General features: G+C 40.8%; 1 protein-coding gene across 4 annotated transcripts; it reads left to right on the top strand.

Moving 5' to 3' along the window:
* Positions 1-35: 35 nt before the first annotated feature.
* LOC306700483 (uncharacterized protein) lies at positions 36-27406 on the top strand. Of its 4 annotated transcripts, none has more exons than XM_079165509.1 (18): positions 36-70; positions 900-1144; positions 1329-1546; positions 1839-3738; positions 6424-6597; positions 9461-9634; positions 13284-13457; positions 15097-15270; positions 18920-19093; positions 20573-20749; positions 21204-21241; positions 21397-21446; positions 21605-21651; positions 22242-22459; positions 23303-23568; positions 23831-23953; positions 24832-24973; positions 26091-27406. In XM_079165509.1, exons 2-18 carry the CDS (start codon positions 1131-1133, stop codon positions 26423-26425), a joined length of 4398 nt encoding a protein of 1465 aa, XP_079021635.1. In that variant the 5' UTR covers positions 36-70; positions 900-1130; the 3' UTR covers positions 26426-27406. The 4 variants fall into 4 exon arrangements, with proteins under 4 accessions (XP_079021635.1, XP_079021637.1, XP_079021638.1 ...); XM_079165510.1 differs by lacking the exon at positions 36-70 and adding an exon at positions 177-313; XM_079165511.1 differs by lacking the exon at positions 13284-13457.

Below are 27406 nucleotides of genomic sequence, written 5' to 3'. Positions count from 1 at the left end.
GATAAACTTCTACCAGGAAGTTAAAGTGAGGAAACTGTCAGATGAACACAGCCCGCTGCTCCACTACGAGGTAAACTTTTCATAGCTTCTCAGCTAACGCGAGCTAAGTGACAGTTTGAACATGTTGGGACCTTTTTGGGGAGTTTGTTGCTGCGCAATGTAAACGGTTCATATCGGTATTACTCTCTTAGCCGCGCGCGAACGTAACATATGAAGGCAAATCACTTTCTGGATCTTTCTCAATACCAAGTACAGACTCGTGTACTTTGGACGGGAGGACACGAGTTCAGTCATTCTGACAGTAGAACAGCAGGTACTTGATGACATCACCACCTCAACTGGTCTAATGAGGTTAATCTGTTTTTATTACTTTAAAGTATTTTTACAATCAAACTAAATATGACAACCCTGCTCTTTCCGTTTTCATTTAAAATATAAATTGTATATATATATATATATATATATATATATACACAGTATATTCATATCTCTCTATATATATATATATATATATATATATATATATATATATACAGTATATTCATATATATATACAGTATACGTCATTTTGGTTTGATTGTAAAAGTACTTTTTAAAAAAAGCGTGCGTGTGGATCTCATTTGCGCGCTCAGACTTTGACAGTGATTTGTCTTCATAGTAACATTGTAGCTAACGGCAGTGTTAGCAGGCAGTAGCTAGCTGTGTGGACTAGCAAACATTAAGCTTTGTTTTGTTTGAGGACAAAATAGTTAATAAAGGTTAACTTGAAGCATCAAACACCGGGGTGGCACAGTCATGAATGTGGTGAAGTTGAAGTTGTGACCCACCAACACCAGCGTCCATTAAACCAGTAACACTTCTTTAATGTTCCTTTTGTATTTCTTCTTATCTGTTTACAGAAATTCTCTCTCGTCAACGGAGGTTAAAAGTTTTGCCAGAAATCTCCCATAAAGTTCAGCAGCAGAAAACACGTTCTCTGGCGGCCATATTACTTTGCACCCACGGGCGACATGTGTCATAACAACCCGTCATCAGAACTTTAGTGGCAAACGGTTTTGATGATGTCAGCAAATCTGGAGAGCTTTTGTCAGCTTTACAACAGAGACTGCTCACAGAAGTGACCACAGACGATGCTTCCACAACGGTAATAAACCTTTATGTAGTGACACGGTAGAGGTCTGTGATTTGATTTTGTTCTAATTATTTAAGATATTGTCTCTCATATTTGGGGAATGATTCATATTTTTAACATTTAAAAAGTGACTTCAAACACCTCATGATGAATATAAAATGTGTTATAAAGAATGTGTTGGTCTCCACTGAGACAGGAAGAAGGCTCATGACCCCGAGGAGGAGCAGCCGTCCCACTGTGCTTTGTGTCGGGACGTCCTGAAGGATCCAGTCTCTACCAGCTGTGGACACTGGTTCTGCAGACAGTGTATCACCTCGTACTGGGACCAGTCTGCTCCATCGGGGGACTCCTCCTGTCCCCAGTGTGGAGAAAGATCTGGACTACAGACAGCCATTGGGACCAGCACTGTGCAAAGTAAGATGTCTCTCTGCTGCATGGAGACACCAAGAAATGATTCATAGATGTGGCTTCAACCATTTTTATTCATACATGTATTAGTTTATGGCCCTCATGGGATTACAAGACACCACGATTTTACATACATGAGGGGCAAGTAGGTAAACAGGTAGATAGGTACACTAACAGGTAGATAAACAGGTAGGTAGTTAGATAGAGAGGCCATTTAACAGACAGCCACAGATACCTAATTTTCTGTCCTTGTGTTGTCCGAGCATTTGAGTGTCTCACATTTCTCCTTGTCGTTCAGGAGATAGTGGTCTACAGGAGGTTTTAGATGAACACAAGATCAGTCTGAGGAGGAGCTGTGAACATGTGACTGAAGGAACTGATAAAACAGGAAGTGGAACCCCCCTTAACAGGATCTACACTGAGCTCTACATCACAGAGGGACAGAGTGAAGAGGTGAACACCCAACATGAGGTGAGGCAGCTTGAGTCAGCTTCCAAGAAGAAGGCCCTCCATGACACTCCGATCGAGTGCCACGACATCTTTAAAGCCTCACCAGACCAACAGAGACCCATCAGAGTCGTTCTGACGAACGGCGTCGCCGGCGTTGGAAAAACCTTCTTGGTGCAGAAGTTCACTCTGGACTGGGCCGAGGGTTTGGAAAACCAAGATGTCAGTCTGGTGGTTCTGCTTTCGTTCAGGGAGCTGAACTTGATCAAAGATGAGCAGTACAGTCTTCTCCAGCTGATCCATGTTTTCCATCCAACATTACAGAAGGTCCCAGCAGAGAAGCTCTCGGTCTGTAAAGTTCTGTTCATCTTTGATGGTCTGGATGAAACCAGACTTTCATTGGATTTCATCAACAATGAGGTCGTGTCTGATATCACACAGAAGGCATCGGTCAACGTGCTGCTGACGAACCTCATCGAGGGGAAGCTGCTTCCCTCGGCTCTCGTCTGGATAACTTCCAGACCTGCAGCAGCCAATCAGATCCCTCCTTCACATGTTGACAGGGTAACAGAAGTACGAGGCTTCACCGACCCCCAGAAGGACGAGTACTTCAGGAAGAGGTTCAGTGATGAAGAGCTGTCCAGCAGAATCATCTCACACATCAAGACATCCAGGAGCCTCCACATCATGTGTCTAATCCCAGTCTTCTGCTGGATCACTGCTACAGTTCTGGACCACATGTGGACTACAGACCAGAGAGGAGAGCTGCCCAAGACCCTGACTGACATGTACTCACACTTCCTGCTGGTCCAGACAAAGAGGAAGAAGCAGAAGTACCATGAGGGACATGAGACGAGTCCTCAGGAGCTGACGGCGGCTGACAGGGAAGTTCTTCTGAAGCTGGGGAGGCTGGCGTTTGAACATCTGGAGAAAGGAAACATCATGTTCTACCAAGAAGACCTGGAGCAGTGTGGTCTTGATGTCACGGAGGCCTCGGTGTTCTCAGGAGTTTGTACAGAGATCTTCAAAAGAGAGAGCGTGATCTTCGGGAAAACTGTCTACTGCTTTGTTCATCTGAGTGTTCAAGAGTTTCTGGCTGCAGTCTACATGTTCCACTGTTTCACAAACAGGAAGACAGAGGTACTGGAGGACTTCTTTTCATCCCTGGATGAGGAGGAGGAGGAGGAGGAGGAGGAGGAGGAGGAGGAGGAGGATGATGAGGATGAGGATGAGGATGATGATGATGATGACAGTCTTCATACTGATTCATTGAGGGATGATTACACATCTCTGGATGTCTTCCTGAGGAGAGCCATGGAGAAATCCCTCAAAAGTGAAAATGGCCACCTGGACCTGTTTGTCCGCTTCCTTCATGGCCTCTCTCTGGAGTCCAACCAGAGACTCTTAGGAGGCCTGCTGGGTCGGACGGACAACAGTCCAGAAATCATCCAGAGAGCCATCAACAACCTGAAGGAGATGCACAGTTATAAGATCTCTCCTGACAGAAGCATCAACATCTTCCACTGTCTGACAGAGATGAACGACCACTCGGTGCATCAGGAGATCCAAGAGTTCCTGAAGTCGGAGAACCGATCGGAGAAGAGACTCTCAGAGATCCACTGCTCAGCTCTGGCCTACATGCTGCAGATGTCAGAGGAGGTTCTGGATGAGTTGGACCTGAGGAAGTACAAAACCTCAGAAGAGGGGCGACGGAGACTCATTCCAGCTGTGAGGAACTGCAGGAAAGCTGTGTAAGTCCAGATGTGATTAACTTAATAAATCAGTTTAGATAAGTAGTTTAAATCTTCAAATATACAAACTATCACACCAATGCACACTTGAAACACACTTGAAAAGATGAAGGTGACTGCAAATGACAAGATAATACAAAATGTAAACCGTACTTCTTTTTTTCAAAATGAACCAAAAAACTGGCAATGAGGAAGATCTTGGATACATAATGAGATTAAATATGACACCATTTTTAAATCATAACCTCTAAACCAAAAATAAATCTATTACACTATTACTAAGCTTTTTTACAAGATATTTAGTCAGTGCTGATCTAGACCCCTTCTCCCAGATATGGCGGGAAACCAAACGCCGTTGTGTTCATAACATCATCCGGCGGTGCTCGGTGAACGTATTCACTGTATCTAGCAAGACACATGTTGCCTGGTTTACTACAGCTGTGTGAACTCAAAATAAACAGATTTAACTGAAATTCATTCGCAATCACCAGATAACAACGATGCCAAAATAACAACATAATGATTAGGGGTGGGAATCACCAGAGGTCCCGCGATACGATATTATCACGATACTGCAATATGCTGAGTATTGCGATAACATACAGGACTGTCTCAGAAAATTAGAATATTGTGATAAAGTTCTTTATTTTGTGTAATGCAATTAAAAGAACAAAAATGTCATGCATTCTGGATTCATTACAAATCAACTGAAATATTGCAAGCCTTTTATTCTTTTAATATTGCTGATTATGGCTTACAGCTTAAGAAAACTCAAATATCCTATCTCTAAATATTAGAATATCATGAAAAAGTATACTAGTAGGGTATTCAACTAATCACTTGAATCGTCTAATTAACTCGAAACACCTGCAAGGGTTTCCTGAGCCTTGAAAAACACTCAGCTTGGTTCAGTAAACTAAATCACACGTATGGGGATTATCACAATATTCTAATTTTCTGAGACAGTCCTGTATATTGCGATTTTTTACTTTTTTCAACCACAAATGATGTCCCCAAAGGAAAACTTTGTCAACATGTTTTATCGAATAAGATAACGTTTTCAGTCTGTTCATCTCACTTCAATCATTTTTATTGCAGCAAAATGGGATTGTCAAGCAGACAGACTGACCAACACTGTCATAAAATCCTGTCATAAATGTTGCACCTGACAAACTGAACTGTTTGTATTACAGTCTACATAGTCCAACTTAACTGAATGCAAACATGTCTATAACTTATATAAGTACGATATAAGAGTTATATAACTCAGTATAACTTGCGATGCGTGGACGTCGAGGGCAGAGAGACGGTTATGCGCTGCACTCTCCCCATGAGCCTGGCTGCTGTTGGCAGATTTAACGCACGTTGTGAGGCCAGATTGAGCGTGTGAGCGAAACACTTCACATGCAGGAATCCCGCTAACTGAACGGCAACGCCCACGTTAGAAGCGTTGTCGGTTACAACCACCAGGTCTTTGTCGGCAATCCCCCATTCTTGTGCTGCATTCAGCAGGTCTGTCATGTTTGCCCCGGTGTGACTTACGTGTCCTGCTCTAGTTTGGAGAACGTGAGACAGCAGTCGCCAGTCCTCTGTGAGATATTGTGCTGTTATAGTCACAGAGGAATCCACTGCGCTTGACGTCAACGCATCGCAAGTTAATGCAACTCTTTCTGCTGTACTCAAAGATTCCTCCACTTTAAGCTGCACTTCTCTGTAGAGCTTGGGCACGGCTGTGTCTGTGAAAAAACGCCGCGACGGAGTCATATCCATGTGTCCTATTCATGTCCTTCTTCCCTTCCTTGTTAACAAATCCAAAATATGTCCAGACGTCTGATTGTAACGCGGACGGCGCATTTCTGATTTCTTTCTCCGATTGATGTCTCTATCTTTGTTTTGACCATCTTCCTACCAATCACACTGACCCGGGAGCTCTGCTGACCTCACCAGAAAACAACTCGGCACCATCTAGTGGACTGAAAAAGCAATTGATTTTATTTTTCTAGTACCAAAAAGTGTATAGTTTATATAATAAAAGATCGATGCTTGGCTTCCGTGTATCGATACAATATCGTGATACTATGCTGTATCGATTATTTCCCCACCCCTAATAATGATGTTGATTTGTAAAAAGTCTGAATTCATGCCTTGTTCGGTCTGGCAGCATTACGACAGGAAAACAACTTTTTAAATGCTTGTTTTCTGAATGGAGTTCAGTTTGATTCGTGCTAGGCTATGCTAACATTATAGCAGCAGCTATAGTCTGTGGATTATACACATACATTAATATATTTATACACATTTCTGTCTGCTTTGAGATAATGCAGAGCAGAGGTCCCCAACCTTTTTTGCGCGACGGACCGGTTTCATGTCAGACAATATTTTCACGGACCGGCATTCAAGGTGTGGCGGATAAACACGACGAAATAAAATGATACGACCGGCATGAAAACAAATATAAAATGCATAAATAAATACAACTCACAATAACGCTGAATCAGTGGGAGTGGTTGGGGACCACTGATGTAGAGCTCTTGGTGACGACTCTTTTCCTCCAATTTTTGTAATTAGTTGTAATATTAAAAATCTAATATGGGAAATTATTTTGTCATTGTCATCAAATGCATAAAGTAAATATAAAGTGTCCTCTTTCATCATTACATCTAACAAATATTTGTGCCATGACAGACTTAATGACTGTGGACTTTCGGAGACTCACTATGAAGTCATTGCCTCAGCTCTGAAGTCCAACCCGTCACATCTGAGAGAGCTGGACCTGAGTCAAAACACCCTGAAGGATTCAGGAGTGGAGCTGCTGTGTGCTGGACTGGAGAGTCCACACTGTAGACTGAAGACACTGAGGTCAGTTCACTGACTGTACATGGTCTCGTTGTTTTTGTATATCTTCAAATCCTTGACTGAGGTTTCCCCAAGGAGCAACCTCTAGTTCCTAAATGTGAAGCCAAAGCTTCATGTGTTAAAGCTGCATTCTCTCTAATGTCCACCAGGGGGCGACTCCTCTGGTTGTATAGAAGTCTATGTGAAAATGACTCTACTTCTCTCTTGATTTATTACCTCAGTAAACATTGTAAACATGAGTTTATGGTCTCAATCTCTAGTTTCAAGTCCTCTTCAATATAGCATGATGTTCATTTAGTAAATGATGGTCCATTTAGAGTCAAATAGACCAGTGTTTTTCAACCTTTTCTGAGCCGCGGCACATTTTTTACATTAAAAACCAGAAAAGTTACAAAGTGACACCTTTCAGCATAATACAGCATATATGCCATGGTGTCAAACTCAATCACAGAGAGGGCCAACATTTAAAATTGGGACTTCGTTGAGGGCCAAATAGGGTCAACATTTAATAAACAGGATATAATGGTTATTGGACAAAGTGAAAAAATAAATAGGCTACATTATTTTATGCATATGGCATCTTCTATGGCATCTAAGTGCATCCACACATTCAGAGCGTTTGAGCAGCATGTAGGCTGAGTTGAGGCATCGTTTCAGGGGTTTGAATCTTGGAAACTGTGCAGCGCCCACAGAGTCACACTTTGCCTTCAGTGTGTTGTTTCACTGGAGGTCTATCAGCTCCATTCTATTGTGCACAGGTGCTCTTAACACGTCAACTGCAGCTATGGAAGCCCATTCCTGCCAGCAAAAAAAAAAAAAAAGATTACAAAAAAAAATAAAAAAATGAACACACCCCAAAAAGATTTCACATTTTTGGGGGCAGGCAAAAAAAACTGATTATTATTATTTTTACTGTTTTTCTGCCAGCAAAACCCCCCCCAAAAAACAAAACATGTTTCCAGTTGCTGTTTATTGAAGGTCGCAACCTCAGCCACATTGGTTTTATTCTTTATATTCCAGAGCTGCTTCTTGCTTAAAATTATATTCAAGGGTGTGTTTGCTCAGTACAATCCATGTGAAACATCAAGCAATTGAAGTATTTCATCTGTTGTAAAGCCACGTTTAGAAGTCTTCAATGTACTCACAATCCATCAGTGGCGGGCCGTGGATTTGATACCTGGGCCTTCAGTGTTGTTCTACACTTCTAATAACCTCATTATGACGTCACAGCTACGGGTTATTATTTGTTTTGTGTAAAAGCCGCATATTCAATTTCATTGAACAGTAGAGGTAAACAAACGAAGTTCACTTACCAAATGCTGTCTATCTTCCTTTCTTTGTTGACAAAGAGTTTAATCCCAGTACATCAGTTCCAGTAAGAAGTCCTTCTCCATTCATCGAGCCTCCACAGTTGTATTTCGCCGGGGTCGTCGGCAGCGGGGTGGTCGTCTTCGGCCGCGTTTGTGGAGCTGTTTCCCTGCGAACGTGGTCGTTGAGTTGTAGATCCACTCGAGTCTCTCCAAAAGTACCGACGCTCAGTTAAAATGAAACACATTCACAGCCATAACATGTGCAACGCTTCTCCGACGCTGCATACAAATCCTTTTCCTGGCTGGTCAGGGCTGCTAGCTGTGGGGTCGTTTCTTACTGTCCAGTTTGTTCAGAAATGTCCTTCTTGAGAAAAGCGTTCCCAGTAACTCCGCCACTAAATCCGTTTCTCCTCCTTCCGCCATTTCATATTAAAAAAACAAAGCTAGGTGAAATGTCTTTGAAATATTTCCACTTGAACTCTGTCTGCTACAACCAAAGCTCTGCTAGCAAGCATTATGTTTCGCGGGCACATAGTCACGTGTCCGCCCACTGACCAATCACAGCACACTATGCACCTTGCGGCAGAGAGGCATCTGGACTCTGAGCTGACGTAACTAGGCCTGCAAACCGCTCTGGTGCGTCCATGAATCCCAAACTAAAGATCTGATTGGTTGAATCAACAATATCGTCCCCATTCAACTTAAACTGCACATGGATTCACTGGTGAGTCTGCAGGCTGGGGCCTCTCTTCTACCTAGAGACACAGAGGTGAACTCTGATTGGATAAAAGCTCTACTTAAAACAAGCTGCACTGAAGCAGAGCAACTGAGGAGCACAGTAGCTGTGCAATGAGAAAATAAGATAATGGGAACAATATTTTTATAAATTATAATACAGAAAAAATATTAAGTTATAAAATAGCTATAACTTTGGGATTCTGTTTAGGCCAGCAGAGAAGGCTTTGCAGGCCCTGACGGCCCACCACTGTTATCTACAGTCTGTGGGGTTCACATTTTTGGTTCATAGATTTTTCTGAGCACAAAGAAATGTGTCTGTTGTTCCAAATGGCTGAACAAAACAACAAGTAGAGGCAGTGAATGTCCACAGACTCACGTTTATTTTCATTTTTATGAAGCTATTTGATGCTTAAACTGAAGCTGCTTTGATGTTATGACTCCACTATTCCTAAAATACATAACTTTTGTTCACATATTGTCCTAAAATTTCCTCCTGACACATTTGGTATCTTTGTTAACTTTGTGTTCTTGAGTGGAATCTTCAATGAGTTTCTGTGTTTTTATGTCTTTGTGTTGGGCTGACATGAGTGTAGATGGAGCTGGCAGAGTTCAAGTGAAGTCACTTGGTCTTTATTGAAGCAGCAGCACGTTGTCATTAGTATTAATGAGAGCTCTTATTCACTTCTTGTGCCTCACAGTTTTTAACCTGCATTCAGCTCATATGTTTGGAGTTTCCATTTTCTAAACGTCTCCGTTCTAAACGCCTGACACTGAATGAACATTGTCCTCTAAACTTACATCATTTATCCTTCATTCAGACTGACGGGCTGCAAGTTGTCAGAGGTCAGCTGCTCTTCTCTGGCCTCAGCTCTGAAGTCCAACTCGTCACCTCTGAGAGTTCTGGACCTGAGTTACAACGACCTGAAGGATTCAGGAGTGAAGCTGCTGTGTGACCTTCTGGAGAGTCCAGACTGCAGACTGGAGACTCTGAGGTCAGTCCAACATTCTTTCCTCCTGTGCAGACATAAAGCTGATATTATACTGATCTTAAAGGATCTTAAAGCCTCAGCGGTAGTAAAAGTTCATTAACTGTGGCAGAGAAACGTTGAGCTATAGATTTAAATAAAACATATTTATTCATTTATTGCCTAACATTTGCTCCATCCCACATGGGATTACAAGACAACACTTTTTTCCAGACATCTTCTGGTCTTGAAAATACAAAACATGTAGAAGAAAATAAAAACTAAAACTTGGTAAAGAGCTTTTGTTTTCCTCTTCTTCAGACTTTCTGCAGATACCTGGCTAAGTTATATGTTCCACTTTTAAACAGCCATCTCAGTCTTTGTGCATCATCCATATTTATAAAATCTATGTTTGACTTACCAAACAAAGCATCGCAGTGTTCACGGTGAAAAAGGAGAGTAGAAAACAAAATGGAACTCGTTGTTTATATCGTTTAGAGCAGTGATTCTCAACTGGTGGGTCGCGACCCAAAAGTGGGTCACGGACCTTTGACTGGGGAAAAATCCCCAAAATCCTGTGCTTTTATTTTGAAGGGGATTTTTTATGCAGGAGTTATTCACACTCCTTAACAGTATTTGGTGTTAATGCCTTGTAATGCTAATATACACCCGCCATTTCACAGTATAGAAGAACACCCACAACGTTTGTTTTCATCCTAAATGAGAGAAACGCAAGTACGACACCGACTACATGAGGTATGGATTTTCTTACATAGAGGACAAAAACCTCAGTGTGTTTTGTGCAGCGAGGTTCTGGCACAAGAAAGCATGAAGCTGTTTTACTCGTTTACGTGAAACATGTGGGACGGGGACTTACAGGAACAATTTCTCTGCACAAGAGAGCTCCTACACTACGACTGCAGAGGACATTTTCAGCTCAGGTTCAAACTGCTCCATCTTTACATTAAATTCATCTGAGAAGTTGGAACATTCGGGTCGCGGCTTGTCATTAAGGGGTGATGGTGGGTCCCACAGCCAGACCAGTTTAGAACCACTGGGAGAAGAATGCCAGCACTAATTCTGAAGGTTTCTGCTTTTAGGGGAGTGTTTGGCTTGTGCTCTCGGTCGCAGTTTTCAACAGTTTTCAACAGCCCTCGTCCCACAGCAGTCTTCTGCAGACCAGTGTTATTGGGAACTTCATTTTACGAGACAGTGTCGTGCTGGTGTGTCCAACATGCTAATGAGCTGGTAGTCTGTTGCATTGGTTCCCAACTCAATTCAGCCTGACGGTCTGCCCCCCCCACAGCTCCAGAGATCAATCTGAGGGGTCACGAGACCGGTAACATGGCAGCAAAGAAGAAAAGAGAACCAAGTAATCTGGTTTTTGCTCTTGTTTTGTGAGATTAGGGAACATTTTTTAAATATTCTAGAGTCAAACTTTCTGTTACTCAATGGGAATAAAACTGAAGTCATTTTATTTGGACCACAGCATTTGACCAACATTATGTCTTCTCATCTTGACCTTTGACCTCTTCTGTTTAACCATTCAAATCAGGATTTAAGTGTGACAATTAAATCAATGAGGTAGGTAAATTAGGCTTAATGTTCAATAAGAATAAACCGAACATCTTTATTTTTTAAATTGTCATTATTTATTGCCTCGTGATCAACACATGCTCACTCTTCCATGTAGGTATGTTTAGTTCTTAAATGACACAAATATAACAAGTAAATACATGATGTATACAAGTAATGCAAATTAACCATGAACATCAAATATCAGATGAAATAATCAGCATTAAATACATCTGTATCAATAAACTAGATAATTAACAAAGGCACAGGTGAATATGACTGAATCTATGGTTTAAATACACTTATACTGCCACCTAGTGGGAGAAAGAAACACTTACTTTGTGTGTCCTTACAGGCTACACTCTGCGTTCACTGAATCAACAGCACAACACAGTGGAAGCACAACTATCAGTGCAACAGCAACATCTCTGTGAACACAAACATGACTTTGATTAAACTATATCACGAACTGTGTTGCATCAAACAATGCACCGATTAATGGAACAGTTGATTATTGCTGTGTGCATTGATAAATGAATATTAAACAGCATGTAGTCAACTAGTGATGCTAACACACTCCCATCGGCCGAGATTTATTTATTTATTTATTAATTTCTTGCATACGGTCATTATATTGCCTTCACTTTTATTTTGAAATATTCTTGTTTCCGGGATACCTGTTGTGCTCTGAGTCTCGTTTTAAAGGAAAAAACAAAAAAGGGATTTGCAAAAACGAAATACGGCTCGTTATTTGACTTTGGTTCTTTGGTTTTTCCGTTTTTTAATTCAGAACCAGAAACGGAAATACTACCTTCCATTTCCGTTTTCCCGTTTTTGGTTTGAAACGAAAAACGAGAATACCATGGTATTCCCGTATTTAGTTTTTTTCGAATTAACGGTGAAACAGATGACTAAAACGTACACGGACCTGGTCGGCTCTTCTTCTGTCTCCTTAGTGGCCTTTTCCTCTCTGCAAAGAAGCTCTCCAGAAGTGTTTTACTCATTTTCGCTAGTTTGTGGGCTTCACTTTTGAGGTAACGTATCACGTGACCGAGACAAGCGTCTTGCCAAGTGTCAAGAGACTCAGGCGGATGAAATTGCGAGAGAATCCGGTCATTTTTCAAAATAAAACATAAAAAATAAAATCAATAAAACGGGAATAATATAATATTTATTCTTTCTGTGCGGCCCGGTACCGGTCCGCGGCCCGGTGGTTGGGGACCACTGGTTTAGAGAACACATCGGACGGATCGGCTTTTCTTCTTCTACAATCTAGACCAAGATAGTTTCAACAGTCGAAGGTAAAATACCAGATGACATATGATCATATTCAACATAATTCTCTGAACCATATTCAGTTTTTATCATCGTAAAAATACACAACTTTGGAAAACACAGATTCTGTAAAAAACAACAAAGTTGAGCTTTTTGTTATTAATAAAAGCCTGAATAAACCAAGAGTTGTAGAACAATGTTCATAAATCGTTAGACCACGAACAAATATTTGTTTATATTATTATTTATTTTACATAAATATAATATATACTTGATGTTCATCTTGTATTCTCATCAGGTTTTCTTCAGTAAATGATAAAAGTTACTAAACACAATGAATAAATATCTCTCTATCACACAACAACAAATGTTTTCAGTATTTTGCTTTTTCATCATTTTTATGAATCTATTTGATGCTTAAACTGAAGCTGCTTTGATGTTATGACTCCACTATTCCTAAAATACATAACTTTTGTTCACATATTGTCCTAAAATGTCCTCCTGACACATTTGGTATCTTTGTTAACTTTGTGTTCTTGAGTGGAATCTTCAATGAGTTTCTGTGTTTTTATGTCTTTGTGTTGGGCTGACATGAGTTTAGATGGAGCTGGCAGAGTTCAAGTGAAGTCACTTGGTCTTTATTGAAGCAGCAGCACGTTGTCATTAGTATTAATGAGAGCTCTTATTCACTTCTTGTCCCTCACAGTTTTTAACCTGCATTCAGCTCATGTGTTTGGAGTTTCCATTTTCTAAACGTCTCCGTTCTAAACGCCTGACACTGAATGAACATTGTCCTCTAAACTTACATCATTTATCCTTCATTCAGACTGACGGGCTGCAAGTTGTCAGAGGTCAGCTGCTCTTCTCTGGCCTCAGCTCTGAAGTCCAACTCGTCACCTCTGAGAGTTCTGGACCTGAGTGAAAACATCCTGAAGGATTCAGGAGTGAAGCTGCTGTGTGACCTTCTGGAGAGTCCAGACTGCAGACTGGAGACTCTGAGGTCAGTCCAACATTCTTTCCTCCTGTGCAGACATGAAGCTGATATTATACTGATCTTAAAGGATCTTAAAGCCTCAGCGGTAGTAAAAGTTCATTAACTGTGGCAGAGAAACGTTGAGCTATAGATTTAAATAAAACATATTTATTCATTTATTGCCTAACATTTGCTCCATCCCACATGGATTACAAGACAACACTTTGTTCCAGACATCTTCTGGTCTTGAAAATACAAAACATGTAGAAGAAAATAAAAACTAAAACTTGGTAAAGAGCTATTGTTTTCCTCTTCTTCCAGACGTTCTGCAGATACCTGGCTAAGTTATATGTTCCACTTTTAAACAGCCATCTCAGTCTTTGTGCATCATCCATATTTATAAAATCTATGTTTAACTTACCAAACAAAGCATCGCAGTGTTCACGGTGAAAAAGGAGAGTAGAAAACACAATGGAACTCGTTGTTTATATCGTTTAGAGCAGTGATTCTCAACTGGTGGGTCGCGACCCAAAAGTGGGTCACGGACCTTTGACTGGGGAAAAATCCCCAAAATCCTGTGCTTTTATTTTGAAGGGGATTTTTTATGCAGGAGTTATTCACACTCCTTAACAGTATTTGGTGTTAATGCCTTGTAATGCTAATATACACCCGCCATTTCACAGTATAGAAGAACACCCACAAAGTTTGTTTTCATCCTAAATGAGCGAAACGCAAGTACGACACCGACTACCTGAGGTATGGATTTTCTTACATAGAGGACAAAAACCTCAGTGTGTTTTGTGCAGTGAGGTTCTGGCACAAGAAAGCATGAAGCTGTTTTACTCGTTTACGTGAAACATGTGGGACGGGGACTTACAGGAACAATTTCTCTGCACAAGAGAGCTCCTACACTACGACTGCAGAGGACATTTTCAGCTCAGGTTCAAACTGCTCCATTTTTACATTAAATACATCTGAGAAGTTGAACATTCGGGTCGCTGCTTGTCATTAAGGGGTGATGGTGGGTCCCACAGCCAGACCAGTTTAGAACCACTGGTTCAGAGAACACATCGGACGGATCGACTTTTCTTCTTCTACAATCTAGACAAAGATAGTTTCAATCTTGTATTCTCATCAGGTTTTCTTCAGTAAATGATAAAAGTTACTAAACACAATGAATAAATATCTCTCTATCACACAACAACAAATGTTTTCAGTATTTTGCTTTTTCCTCATTTTTATGAATCTATTTGATGCTTAAACTGAAGCTGCTTTGATGTTATGACTCCACTATTCCTAAAATACATAACTTTTGTTCACATATTGTCCTAAAATGTCCTCCTGACACATTTGGTATCTTTGTTAACTTTGTGTTCTTGAGTGGAATCTTCAATGAGTTTCTGTGTTTTTATGTCTTTGTGTTGGGCTGACATGAGTTTAGATGGAGCTGGCAGAGTTCAAGTGAAGTCACTTGGTCTTTATTGAAGCAGCAGCACGTTGTCATTAGTATTAATGAGAGCTCTTATTCACTTCTTGTCCCTCACAGATTTTAACCTGCATTCAGCTCATGTGTTTGGAGTTTCCATTTTCTAAACGTCTCCGTTCTAAACGCCTGACACTGAATGAACATTGTCCTCTAAACTTACATCATTTATCCTTCATTCAGTCTGAGGTGGTGCGGGTTGTCAGAGGTCAGCTGCTCTTCTCTGGTCTCAGCTCTGAAGTCCAACCCGTCACTTCTGAGAGTTCTGGACCTGAGTTACAACAACCTGAAGGATTCAGGAGTGAAGCTGCTGTGTGACCTTCTGGAGAGTCCAGACTGCAGACTGGAGACTCTGAGGTCAGTCCAACATTCTTTCCTCCTGTGCAGACATAAAGCTGATATTATACTGATCTTAAAGGATCTTAAAGCCTCAGCGGTAGTAAAAGTTCATTAACTGTGGCAGAGAAACGTTGAGCTATAGATTTAAATAAAACATATTTATTCATTTATTGCCTAACATTTGCTCCATCCCACATGGGATTACAAGACAACACTTTTTTCCAGACATCTTCTGGTCTTGAAAATACAAAACATGTAGAAGAAAATAAAAACTAAAACTTGGTAAAGAGCTATTGTTTTCCTCTTCTTCCAGACGTTCTGCAGATACCTGGCTAAGTTATATGTTCCACTTTTAAACAGCCATCTCAGTCTTTGTGCATCATCCATATTTATAAAATCTATGTTTGACTTACCAAACAAAGCATTGCAGTGTTCACGGTGAAAAAGGAGAGTAGAAAACAAAATGGAACTCGTTGTTTATATCGTTTAGAGCAGTGATTCTCAACTGGTGGGTCGCGACCCAAAAGTGGGTCACGGACCTTTGACTGGGGAAAAATCCCCAAAATCCTGTGCTTTTATTTTGAAGGGGATTTTTTATGCAGGAGTTATTCACACTCCTTAACAGTATTTGGTGTTAATGCCTTGTAATGCTAATATACACCCGCCATTTCACAGTATAGAAGAACACCCACAACGTTTGTTTTCATCCTAAATGAGCGAAACGCAAGTACGACACCGACTACCTGAGGTATGGATTTTCTTACATAGAGGACAAAAACCTCAGTGTGTTTTGTGCAGCGAGGTTCTGGCACAAGAAAGCATGAAGCTGTTTTACTCGTTTACGTGAAACATGTGGGACGGGGACTTACAGGAACAATTTCTCTGCACAAGAGAGCTCCTACACTACGACTGCAGAGTACATTTTCAGCTCAGGTTCAAACTGCTCCATCTTTACATTAAATACATCTGAGAAGTTGAACATTCGGGTCGCGGCTTGTCATTAAGGGGTGATGGTGGGTCCCACAGCCAGACCAGTTTAGAACCACTGGGAGAAGAATGCCAGCACTAATTCTGAAGGTTTCTGCTTTTAGGGGAGTGTTTGGCTTGTGCTCTCGGTCGCAGTTTTCAACAGTTTTCAACAGCCCTCGTCCCACAGCAGTCTTCTGCAGACCAGTGTTATTGGGAACTTCATTTTACGAGACAGTGTCGTGCTGGTGTGTCCAACATGCTAAAGAGCTGGTAGTCTGTTGCATTGGTTCCCAACTCAATTCAGCCTGACGGTCTGCCCCCCCCACAGCTCCAGAGATCAATCTGAGGGGTCACGAGACCGGTAACATGGCAGCAAAGAAGAAAAGAGAACCAAGTAATCTGGTTTTTGCTCTTGTTTTGTGAGATTAGGGAACATTTTTTAAATATTCTAGAGTCAAACTTTCTGTTACTCAATGGGAATAAAACTGAAGTCATTTTATTTGGACCACAGCATTTGACCAACATTATGTCTTCTCATCTTGACCTTTGACCTCTTCTGTTTAACCATTCAAATCAGGATTTAAGTGTGACAATTAAATCAATGAGGTAGGTAAATTAGGCTTAATGTTCAATAAGAATAAACCGAACATCTTTATTTTTTCAATTGTCATTATTTATTGCCTCGTGATCAACACATGCTCACTCTTCCATGTAGGTATGTTTAGTTCTTAAATGACACAAATATAACAAGTAAATACATGATGTATACAACTAATGCAAATTAACCATAAACATCAAATATCAGATGAAATAATCAGCATTAAATACATCTGTATCAATAAACTAGATAATTAACAAAGGCACAGGTGAATATGACTAAATCTATGGTTTAAATACACTTATACTGCCACCTAGTGGTAGAAAGAAACACTTACTTTGTGTGTCCTTACAGGCTACACTCTGCGTTCACTAAATCAACAGCACAACACAGTGGAATCACAACTATCAGTGCAACAGCAACATCTCTGTGAACACAAACATGACTTTGATTAAACTATATCACGAACTGTGTTGCATCAAACAATGCACCGATTAATGGAACAGTTGATTATTGCTGTGTGCATTGATAAATGAATATTAAACAGCATGTAGTCAACTAGTGATGCTAACACACTCCCATCGGCCGAGATTTATTTATTTATTTATTAATTTCTTGCATACGGTCATTATATTGCCTTCACTTTTATTTTGAAATATTCTTGTTTCCGGGATACCTGTTGTGCTCTGCGTCTCGTTTTAAAGGAAAAAACAAAAAAGGGATTTGCAAAAACGAAATACGGCTCGTTATTTGACTTTGGTTCTTTGGTTTTTCCGTTTTTTAATTCAGAACCAGAAACGGAAATACTACCTTCCATTTCCGTTTTCCCGTTTTTGGTTTGAAACGAAAAACGAGAATACCATGGTATTCCCGTATTTAGTTTTTTTCGAATTAACGGTGAAACAGATGACTAAAACGTACACGGACCTGGTCGGCTCTTCTTCTGTCTCCTTAGTGGCCTTTTCCTCTCTGCAAAGAAGCTCTCCAGAAGTGTTTTACTCATTTTCGCTAGTTTGTGGGCTTCACTTTTGAGGTAACGTATCACGTGACCGAGACAAGCGTCTTGCCAAGTGTCAAGAGACTCAGGCGGATGAAATTGCGAGAGAATCCGGTCATTTTTCAAAATAAAACATAAAAAATAAAATCAATAAAACGGGAATAATATAATATTTATTCTTTCTGTGCGGCCCGGTACCGGTCCGCGGCCCGGTGGTTGGGGACCACTGGTTTAGAGAACACATCGGACGGATTGGCTTTTCTTCTTCTACAATCTAGACCAAGATAGTTTCAACAGTCGAAGGTAAAATACCAGATGACATATGATCATATTCAACATAATTCTCTGAACCATATTCAGTTTTTATCATCGTAAAAATACACAACTTTGGAAAACACAGATTCTGTAAAAAACAACAAAGTTGAGCTTTTTGTTATTAATAAAAGCCTGAATAAACCAAGAGTTACAGAACAATGTTCATAAATCGGTAGACTACCAACAAATATTTGTTAATATTATTATTTATTTTACATAAATAGAATATATTCTTGATTTTCATCTTGTATTCTCATCAGGTTTTCTTCAGTAAATGATAAAAGTTACTAAACACAATGAATAAATATCTCTCTATCACACAACAACAAATGTTTTCAGTATTTTGCTTTTTCATCATTTTTATGAATCTATTTGATGTTTAAACTGAAGCTGCTTTGATGTTATGACTCCACTATTCCTAAAATACATAACTTTTGTTCACATATTGTCCTAAAATGTCCTCCTGACACATTTGGTATCTTTGTTAACTTTGTGTTCTTGAGTGGAATCTTCAATGAGTTTCTGTGTTTTTATGTCTTTGTGTTGGGCTGACATGAGTTTAGATGGAGCTGGCAGAGTTCAAGTGAAGTCACTTGGTCTTTATTGAAGCAGCAGCACGTTGTCATTAGTATTAATGAGAGCTCTTATTCACTTCTTGTCCCTCACAGATTTTAACCTGCATTCAGCTCATGTGTTTGGAGTTTCCATTTTCTAAACGTCTCCGTTCTAAACGCCTGACACTGAATGAACATTGTCCTCTAAACTTAAATCATTTATCTTTCATTCAGTCTGGAGTTCTGCAGGTTGTCAGAGGTCAGCTGCTCTTCTCTGGCCTCAGCTCTGAAGTCCAAATCGTCACCTCTGAGAGATCTGGACCTGAGTCACAACGACCTGAGGGATTCAGGAGTGAAGCTGCTGTGTGACCTTCTGGAGAGTCCAAACTGCAGACTGGAGACTCTGAGGTCAGTCCACGCTTCAGCTCCACGGATGAATCTTTACTACATATTATTCTTCCTCTACGTTTGTGGGTGTGAATGTGGTTCTATAACAGAAATAAGACTTCAACATTAAAATGTGGCACATTTCTACACTGATAATATTCTCACACTTAAAATGAGGCTAAACACGTGTATGCAGCAGATAAATACAAAACGCTCAACCAAAATATTATTCAAACCAAATGCTGATTATAATAAAGCCACAATTCAATTAGTTCAAAACCTGCATCCCTCACAGGCTGAATTAGCTCCAAACACTTGACTTTAAAGTGTAATAAAGTGGACTAACCCTCGGCTGCATGCACCATGAACACAAGAACCAGGTCCACTAATCTCCCACAGAACTCTAGAGAAAGACCAGTACATCTGTTGATGCTGTTCCTGAACGAGCTAAAGAAGATCAATCTATACTATTCCTATTTGTTTAATCAACCATTTAACCTCATTTATGTACAAACATAACTTACACCCATAAAGTTGTGAATTTCTTTTCTTCATATTTTTATTTTTCCTGGACTAAATGTACGTTTTGTTCACCTGGGCGTGGCACCGTAGCGTGAGCTTCTGATGGCGTGTGAGTTCCGAGCATGAACAAAAGGTTTTATACTCAACGTGCTTTTAATTGCATTATTCTCTGAAACACCAGAGGACGAACAAACTAAATGAACTGTGAAGAATCAGGAAGACAACCAGTGTAACGCCATAAACCAACCTCCACAACCAAGAGGAGGAACTGTTATCATCTGTAAACTCATATCTCATATTCATGGAGACTTTTATACCTTCATACAAACCCTGTAAAGAAGTCAAGTATTAAATGTATTATAAAGAAACAAAGGTTGAATATGCTGTAAACTATTTGATTTGGCTGTTAAATATTTACTCAAATGTAGATTTTTCAGACCTCCTGTTTCTAAAGCATCTAAAACAATGTGTCAGACATCTAAATAGTGCTTTTATCAGTAAACTATTTGTGCCTCGTCGTAGCAAAGATTCAGAGGTGCACGACCAAGCGGCGCCACCACTTGTGGAGCCTTCGTGCAGGACTCGCAGGCCGTGATTACATCATTGTTGTGGAGCGTGCCGGCTTCACTGTGGCGAGTTTAAACTAAGCTTTTAGTCTGCAGTCACAAAAGTCAACCGTCTCGTAAAGAAACTGCAGAAAATGTCCAACGTTAGCTGTTAAAGTACATCACATGTTTGGTAAACGGTAATCTGTACACAGAAGATCATCTGAACTCATATTTAACTTGATAAAGTTTACTCTCTGAAGTGGAACTATTTATTGTGGTGTGTGTTTCTACTAATAATAAAATAGAGGGCGGATATCATGATGAAGATCTGCAGTAACAGAATGATGAAGTCAGCTCCACATTTAAAACATGAACACATCTGATTGGATTATAAACGGATGTTTATCTAAATCATTTATCCTTCATTCAGTCTGAGGTGGTGCAGGTTGTCAGGGGTCAGCTGCTCTTCTCTGGCCTCAGCTCTGAAGTCCAACCCGTCACCTCTGAGAGATCTGGACCTGAGTGGAAACATCAGCCTGAAGGATTCAGGAGTGAAGCTGCTGTGTGACCTTCTGGAGAGTCCAGACTGCAGACTGGAAGCTCTGAGGTCAGTGAGGGGGTCCGAGTCAGTCCGTGCTGGTTCATAAGTGTTGTTAATAAAACACAGGGCGGTTTGCTCACAGTGAGGGTTTCCCTCCTTTTTCTCCCTTCAAGACCAAAGAATCAGAGATTTTACCATCGAGTGCAGTTCCTCTGATGTTTCTTTTCTTTAATTTCTCCACAAACAATAAAATAAAAGCTGACAAAGCAAAGACAAGCAGGTTTGTAGAAGTGGTGGGATTTCACGGTAGAGTGAATAAAGGTCGTTGGTTTTGTTCTCCTGTGATGTTTTTCTGCATCTAGACTGTTATTTCCTCTAATGCACGCTCACAACATGAATGAGACGAGATCAAAAAGCAGATTAGTTGCTTCATATCAGGACTATGAAGCTGGCTAACTCAAAGAATGAACAATTATTTAAAACTTGATCATAACTTTTGGGATTGTGTTCCTCCCGACAGGTTGACTGACAGGTGGATCACTAAGAAACACAAACAATGTGAGTATTGAAAGAATGTCCCCATTCAAGCTATTCTACATTACAATCTGATCTTAATGAGCCTCATCGTAACAAAAAGTATTTTTCAATTCTGTTAGAGCTGTTTGAAGAACTTTGTCTGCTGATGTTTCTCTTTCTCTTCTTCTCTCCATCAGGTGACGCCGACGGCAAACTGGATGAGAAAACAAATGTGCCCGACAAAGAGGTGAGGGAGCAGCAGCTGAAGAGCGTGAAGTTTATTTATTGAGGTTTCTCTGCTGAGTAAATGTAATCATTGTGTACCAGGGGAACAGAGGGCAGAGAACTGTGGCTTGTTACTTGATTTCTATTGAAATCACTAACTTTGTGCCTTCTTCATTCCAGGCTCCATTCTCATTCTCACCTGAACACACAGCTGAATCTTCATACAGGTAATCCTATGAAATACACTATTCCAGCTTCTTTCATGGTTCATCAAGTTGTGATTCTAAACGAAGGTCTGTTGTCTGTGGGGAGCAAGTCAAAGCAGGACCTGGACCGTATTTATAAAACTGTGGAGAATCCATATAAAAGACAAGAATCAGATTAATAAAACTGTGCATGCATTCATTCACGGTTCAGGTCCTGGTTCAGGTGGCTTTGAACACAAAAGACGACATTGAAACGATGACGAACTGACAGAAGAACAAAGAGTCTGGGCCGATATATGAATAGAGAGGTTGATGAGGGAATGAGATGCAGGTGAGGAGGCGGGCAGGGATGAGGGAAGTGGAACAACATCTCAAGAACAATTGTCTTGCGAGTATGTTCACAACAAGTAATACATGCTGCTGATGTCATCACGGGTTGTGGTTGAGGACCCAAACGCAGACACGGACAAGGTTAAATAAAGTGAAAAGGTTTATTAAAGGGATAATGGGTGGTGATCCTGCACATGGACACCTGTGAGTGAAAACAGATCATGTGACCAACAGGCCAATAGATGCTTCTTATATTTATTCGTCCTTTCCGTGTCCTACAGGTTCAGGTGTCCTGGTCCAGGTGTGTTCCAGTGTTCTTTGACTGGACTGGTGTTTGTTATGGCTCAAGAGGCAGAGCTGCTGTACAGGACTGTCCAATGGGATGAGGGCCTCCTCCAACCAGCTGGCAAGAAGGCTGCAGGGCCGCTGTTCAACATCAAGAGTTCTGAGGATGCTGCAGTCCGTCAGCTCCACCTCCCACACTGTGAAACAAAGCACGGTAAAGACATGGCTGTCTTCAGTGTTCAGGAATAAATCACCAAAACTACAAAGAGTATTAATGCGTAAAACTAGCTGCATCTGGTGACATGCAAAAAAATATATTATAATGGTGGTAACACTAAATGCACAGATCCAGACAGATCACATGTGGGAAAATAATGATGAATTCAAAAATAATAGTTAAAGGATAGGGGCGGAGTGGGAGGCTCCAGAGTCAATTGGCGAACACACTTCATGCAAACTCAAAAACAAGCGGTGATGTAAGCAGGAAATCAGCTCAATCTTCCGTTAGCTGTTAGCGGTTAGCCAACCACACTGACTAAAACAATGACAGTGATCCACAGAGCAGCTGCAGAGAGGTACTCAGCAGAGTGTGTACTGGTAGCTTCGTTAGCTGCCAAACTCATCGTCCATTCCGTTAGCCGTCAGGCCAAACACAACGCAAACTGTTCCTCCGCTGTGTCTCTTGCCTCATAGTAGTTGTTTGGGGGGTCGGTGATGCACTCAGCTGGGGTATCACTAGGGACCGGGGGTTTGTATGAAACAGGCAAGAACAGTTGTTTTGAGGAAGTGTGAGTCACTGCAACCACAAGAGGTCCTTGAGAATGCAGCCATAACTGAAATATGATGCAGTCAGCTGTAGCAGAAGGTGAGATTAGCCGTGGACAGACACAGAGGTGCACACTCACTCAATCACAGGCACGCATGAGACCAATCGCATGATTCTCCTGGTGGAGAAAAAAATGATGAATTGAACTCAAGTGGTAAGAAATGAATTAGGTTGGGATGAACCTGTTTTATCAATAATAAATAAAGGTTTAACAGCTCTTTGCTCCCACAGCGTTGGTCTTTGACGGCATGTTGTCTGTCGTCCACATCACTGATGATGGAATGACAATCCTGGAGCCGCTGGAGATCACGGATACTCATGTGGTGGTGAAGGTCCCGAACCTCTCCGCTTTTGGCCTCGTCTGGGATTTCATCAGGAGGTTTCTGAACATCTCGCTGCCAATAAAGAGCAAAGTTCTGCTGTTCCTCCGACCCCCGTACATCAGGCATCAAATTCTCGATGTGTTTCTGCTGCAGGACAACATCCCTTTGCATGAGGTAAAGCTATCTGTCTTATGTGCTCACCAGCAACTTAAACTCTTGTTTTAAGCCACAGCTGTTTCCACAAAGACCTGTTTGTTTGCAGTGCTGTAGCATTTGTTTGTTTTTATTGAGAAACATTTATTCTACGCTTTTATTCATTTACTTAGTTTATCCTCATAATATTTTTGTAATTCTAATGTTTAGATGTTCTCTACACATAAATTACCTTGATTATCTGAGCTTAAACTAAACTCATAAAAATGTCCCGTTAACGAAGGTTGCCAGAGATCAACAATCTGCGAATTACATCCGGATCTCCTCCGAATGTGATCAGGACATTTGCGTTGGTAAAAGGTACCATGTCCACTGTGAACCTGAGGGATTCCATATACAGCCTAAGGTGAGTCAGATCACTTCTACACTTCTAAGAGTCTGTGTCCACATTCAGTTTTATTCCTGAGCACCAGCATCTTTTTCAGTTTGTGTCTGTGGCAGTTCCCTTAGCTGTTAGCTGTTGGCTGTTAGCCAAACACACCGTCCATAACAGTGAGCTGTAGAGCAGCGATCAAGAGGTACTCAGCAGTCCTGGTAGTTCTGTTAGCTAAACACACCAACTGTTATTCCTCCACTGTGTCTCCAGCCTCAGAGTAGTGTGTAGTGGCCTGTGTCCACATAGCATCTTTTCCTGAGTGCCAGCGTCTATTTTCATTCGTTCCCAATGAAATCTTTTTTTTTTTTGACAATCCGCCTTTTTTGAGCGGCCGCTCCGGGTGCTTGAAGTTAAAAACCTCTGAACTGGTGATGCTGGTGACGTCACTGTAGAAAATGAAAGAGAAGCTTGTTTTGTCTGTCTGTCTGTCCTGAACTTTAAACACAGATTATAGCTTGTGAGTGATTTTATCACCGTACACGTCGTCTCTGACGGATCGTCTTCCTCGTCTCTTAACGTTACGGCCGACAGATTGAGCATTCTCCAGCTCATCTATACAAAGTATGATGGTGCTCATGATGAAAAACAAAGTCAAACCAATAGATAGAAGCCCAAATAGATAATAAAAAGCAAAGGGGCGATGCTAGTGGATCATACAATGGTGGCTAGAGTGGTGAAATGTTGTCAAGATATTGTCATAGAAACAAAACAAACGTCTCGGAGTGTTTCTTTGATAAAACGCTGGGATGAAGGGATCCACAGAGACCGTCCAGAAAGAGACGCTATAATACGATTCACAATCAGGGAGGAAGCAGATACACATTCTGACTTCTGGTTCTTGTTTTCAGGGTAAACAATTTGACACGAGGTATGGACCGGATTTCCATCCGACATTTGAAGTTTTCCTGACCCCCAACACGGAGAGAGTGACTTTGTCGGTCCTGGACGAAGAGAGGAACGCAGTCTGGGAGCGTCTCGTATCACTGGAAGGTAAAGACGATCAGACACCCAGTGATGGACGAGAGTAGAACAGAACATTCAGGGAGCTCCACATCTCATATCATTCTTTATTTAGGCTGCAGTCTTTATGATCCGTATATCTAGAACAAAATGCAGGACAGCTGCAACTCTCTTCTGTCAAATGAAGGCTGAAGACTTTCCTGTTCATTAAACACTGTGCTGTAACTTTAATTAGTGTATTATATACCCGTTTTATGCTATTTTAGCTTGATTTTATATTGGATCTTTATTGTATTTAAATGTCTTTTTATAATGTCTCTTTTGCATTTTGGGCTTTTGATGTTTTTTGTGAAGTGCTTTGAATTCTTGCTGAAATGAGCTCAATAAATGAACTTGCCTTCATGTACGGGTGCAACGGATCATAAAGCTCACGGTTCAGATCGGAGTCACGGATCTGATCAGCACAACAGAAGAAAGGAACAAATATAACGTTTAGAGATCCCTGATCACATTTATCTGCTGCAGATTACCGATCATAGATGATCCATGTTGGCAGATTGTTGTTTGTTTTGTTATAGCAGCTGGTCTACAAGACTCCACCGTCCAAATACATCGATTCAACCGCTCTGAAGTCAGAGTAAACATCAACATGTTTCAATTTGATCCTTTCACACAATTCAAATGATTGATGATACATTTGAACACATCACGATAACATAATGGAACTGAATGGAACCTTCGTACATTAGCCGTTAGCGGTGCGGCTAACGTTACTAGCTCTCCTCATTTCAATTTCAACATGGATTTGTTGTTTACATGTAACATTACCAGAGATCAGAGAACAGAAAGCATTAATGATGATGTCCTGATTGTATATTTCTACGGATCAACAATGGTCCTTTACACCACTACTGACATGTAACACTACTGGGAACAATATGTGTAAATATATATATATATATATATATATATATATATATATATATATATATATATATATATATATATACATTCTATCCTTTTTCTTAAAGGAGAACACAGGAAGTGATTTACATCGCAGAAATGTGAGAAATATCTTGCTGTAGCAGTTCAAAACAGACTTTTCATTTCTTTTGAACTTTACAATATTTTGTTGGTTATCTTCCAGGTACAAGAGCAGAAATTCAACAGAGAAATGTCCCGGCAGTTGACATTGTCCCGACAGAGGACAGGGTCTCAGCAGACCAGAAGCTGTTCTCAGTTCGGACTCAATTCGTCGACAGAGTGTCTGATTCTGTCCTGAACCAGCTGCTGGATAAACTTCTTGAGCACGGAGTGATTACTGACGCTGAAATTGAGTCGATCAGAACAAAACACAGAGCAGATAAAGCACGAGACGTGATTGACACGGTGAGAAGAAAGGGATCTGAAGCCTGCTCAGTTCTGATCTCTGCCCTCCGTGAGGAGGACGAGTGGCTTTACAGAGAGCTGAACTTCAGCTGAAGATGAACCAAGAACTGTGGAGTGATGGTGATGATGATGGTGGTGGTGGTGGTGGTGATGGTGATGATGATGATGGGGAATCTCTTCAACAGATGTCTCACATGACTTATTGTAATCTTTAACGGTGCACAATACAAGGCAGCGTTTCTAACAGGGTTTTGTGGGACTGTGGAAGAAAAGTTTGTACGTTTTAGCAGCTTTCAGCAACACAGGGATTCAAAGTTCTTTACACGAGTCAGACATTAAGAAAATATGTAAAACACACAATTATTAAAAACCATGAAATTTTACTTTGAATGTTCACGGTCCTCAGAGGATACACCGTGGTGAAATTAGTGACTCGGGCGAAAAACTTCCACTTAGTTTTGTTTACTGTCAGATTTCACCCAGGAGACCGGTGTTCAAGTCAAAGTTGAGTTATTTGAAGTTCTGCTACTTAAAAGGAACAATGACAACGTTTACGTGCACACTTATATTCCAAATATGACAATATTTTGAATTTGTTCAGGATTATTTAAACAAATGAGCATTTTTTCGTATACTGTAAGTGTTTGGAAGTTGACCCACTTTGCGCTGAGCAGGACTCATTCTGTGAACATCCCGACGGTTTGAGGAGACCAATGAGCTTCCTGGCCTCGTTTCCTCATAGCTGGGAATACCTGCAGCTTCGTCCTTGGATCGATCTCCGTCCACCTCCAGCGGCTTCCCGCTGAACAGAACTGGAACAATGAGGTGTTCCCTTGCACTGGGCATTCTGGGAAATGATCCACACAGATGGAGAGAGCGGTCCCTCGGCTCGCTTTCAGGTGTGGTCGTTATTTCTCAGCAACAGATGTGTTTTATCCATGGTTTGATCCTCTCCTGTATGTCTCTCTATGTACTCTTAACAGTGATGCAGTAAAACGACAGTAAATCATCCTTTATATATCTATCCATCTATATATCTGTCTGTCGTTGCTGGTTTCACAATAAAAAGACAGA

Source organism: Pholis gunnellus, assembly GCF_910591455.1.
Source record: "Pholis gunnellus genome assembly, chromosome: 8".
NCBI classification, from domain to species: domain Eukaryota; kingdom Metazoa; phylum Chordata; class Actinopteri; order Perciformes; family Pholidae; genus Pholis; species Pholis gunnellus.
The sequence above is the reverse complement of the archived record's forward strand: the minus strand, read 5'-3'. Positions and strand labels throughout refer to the sequence as shown.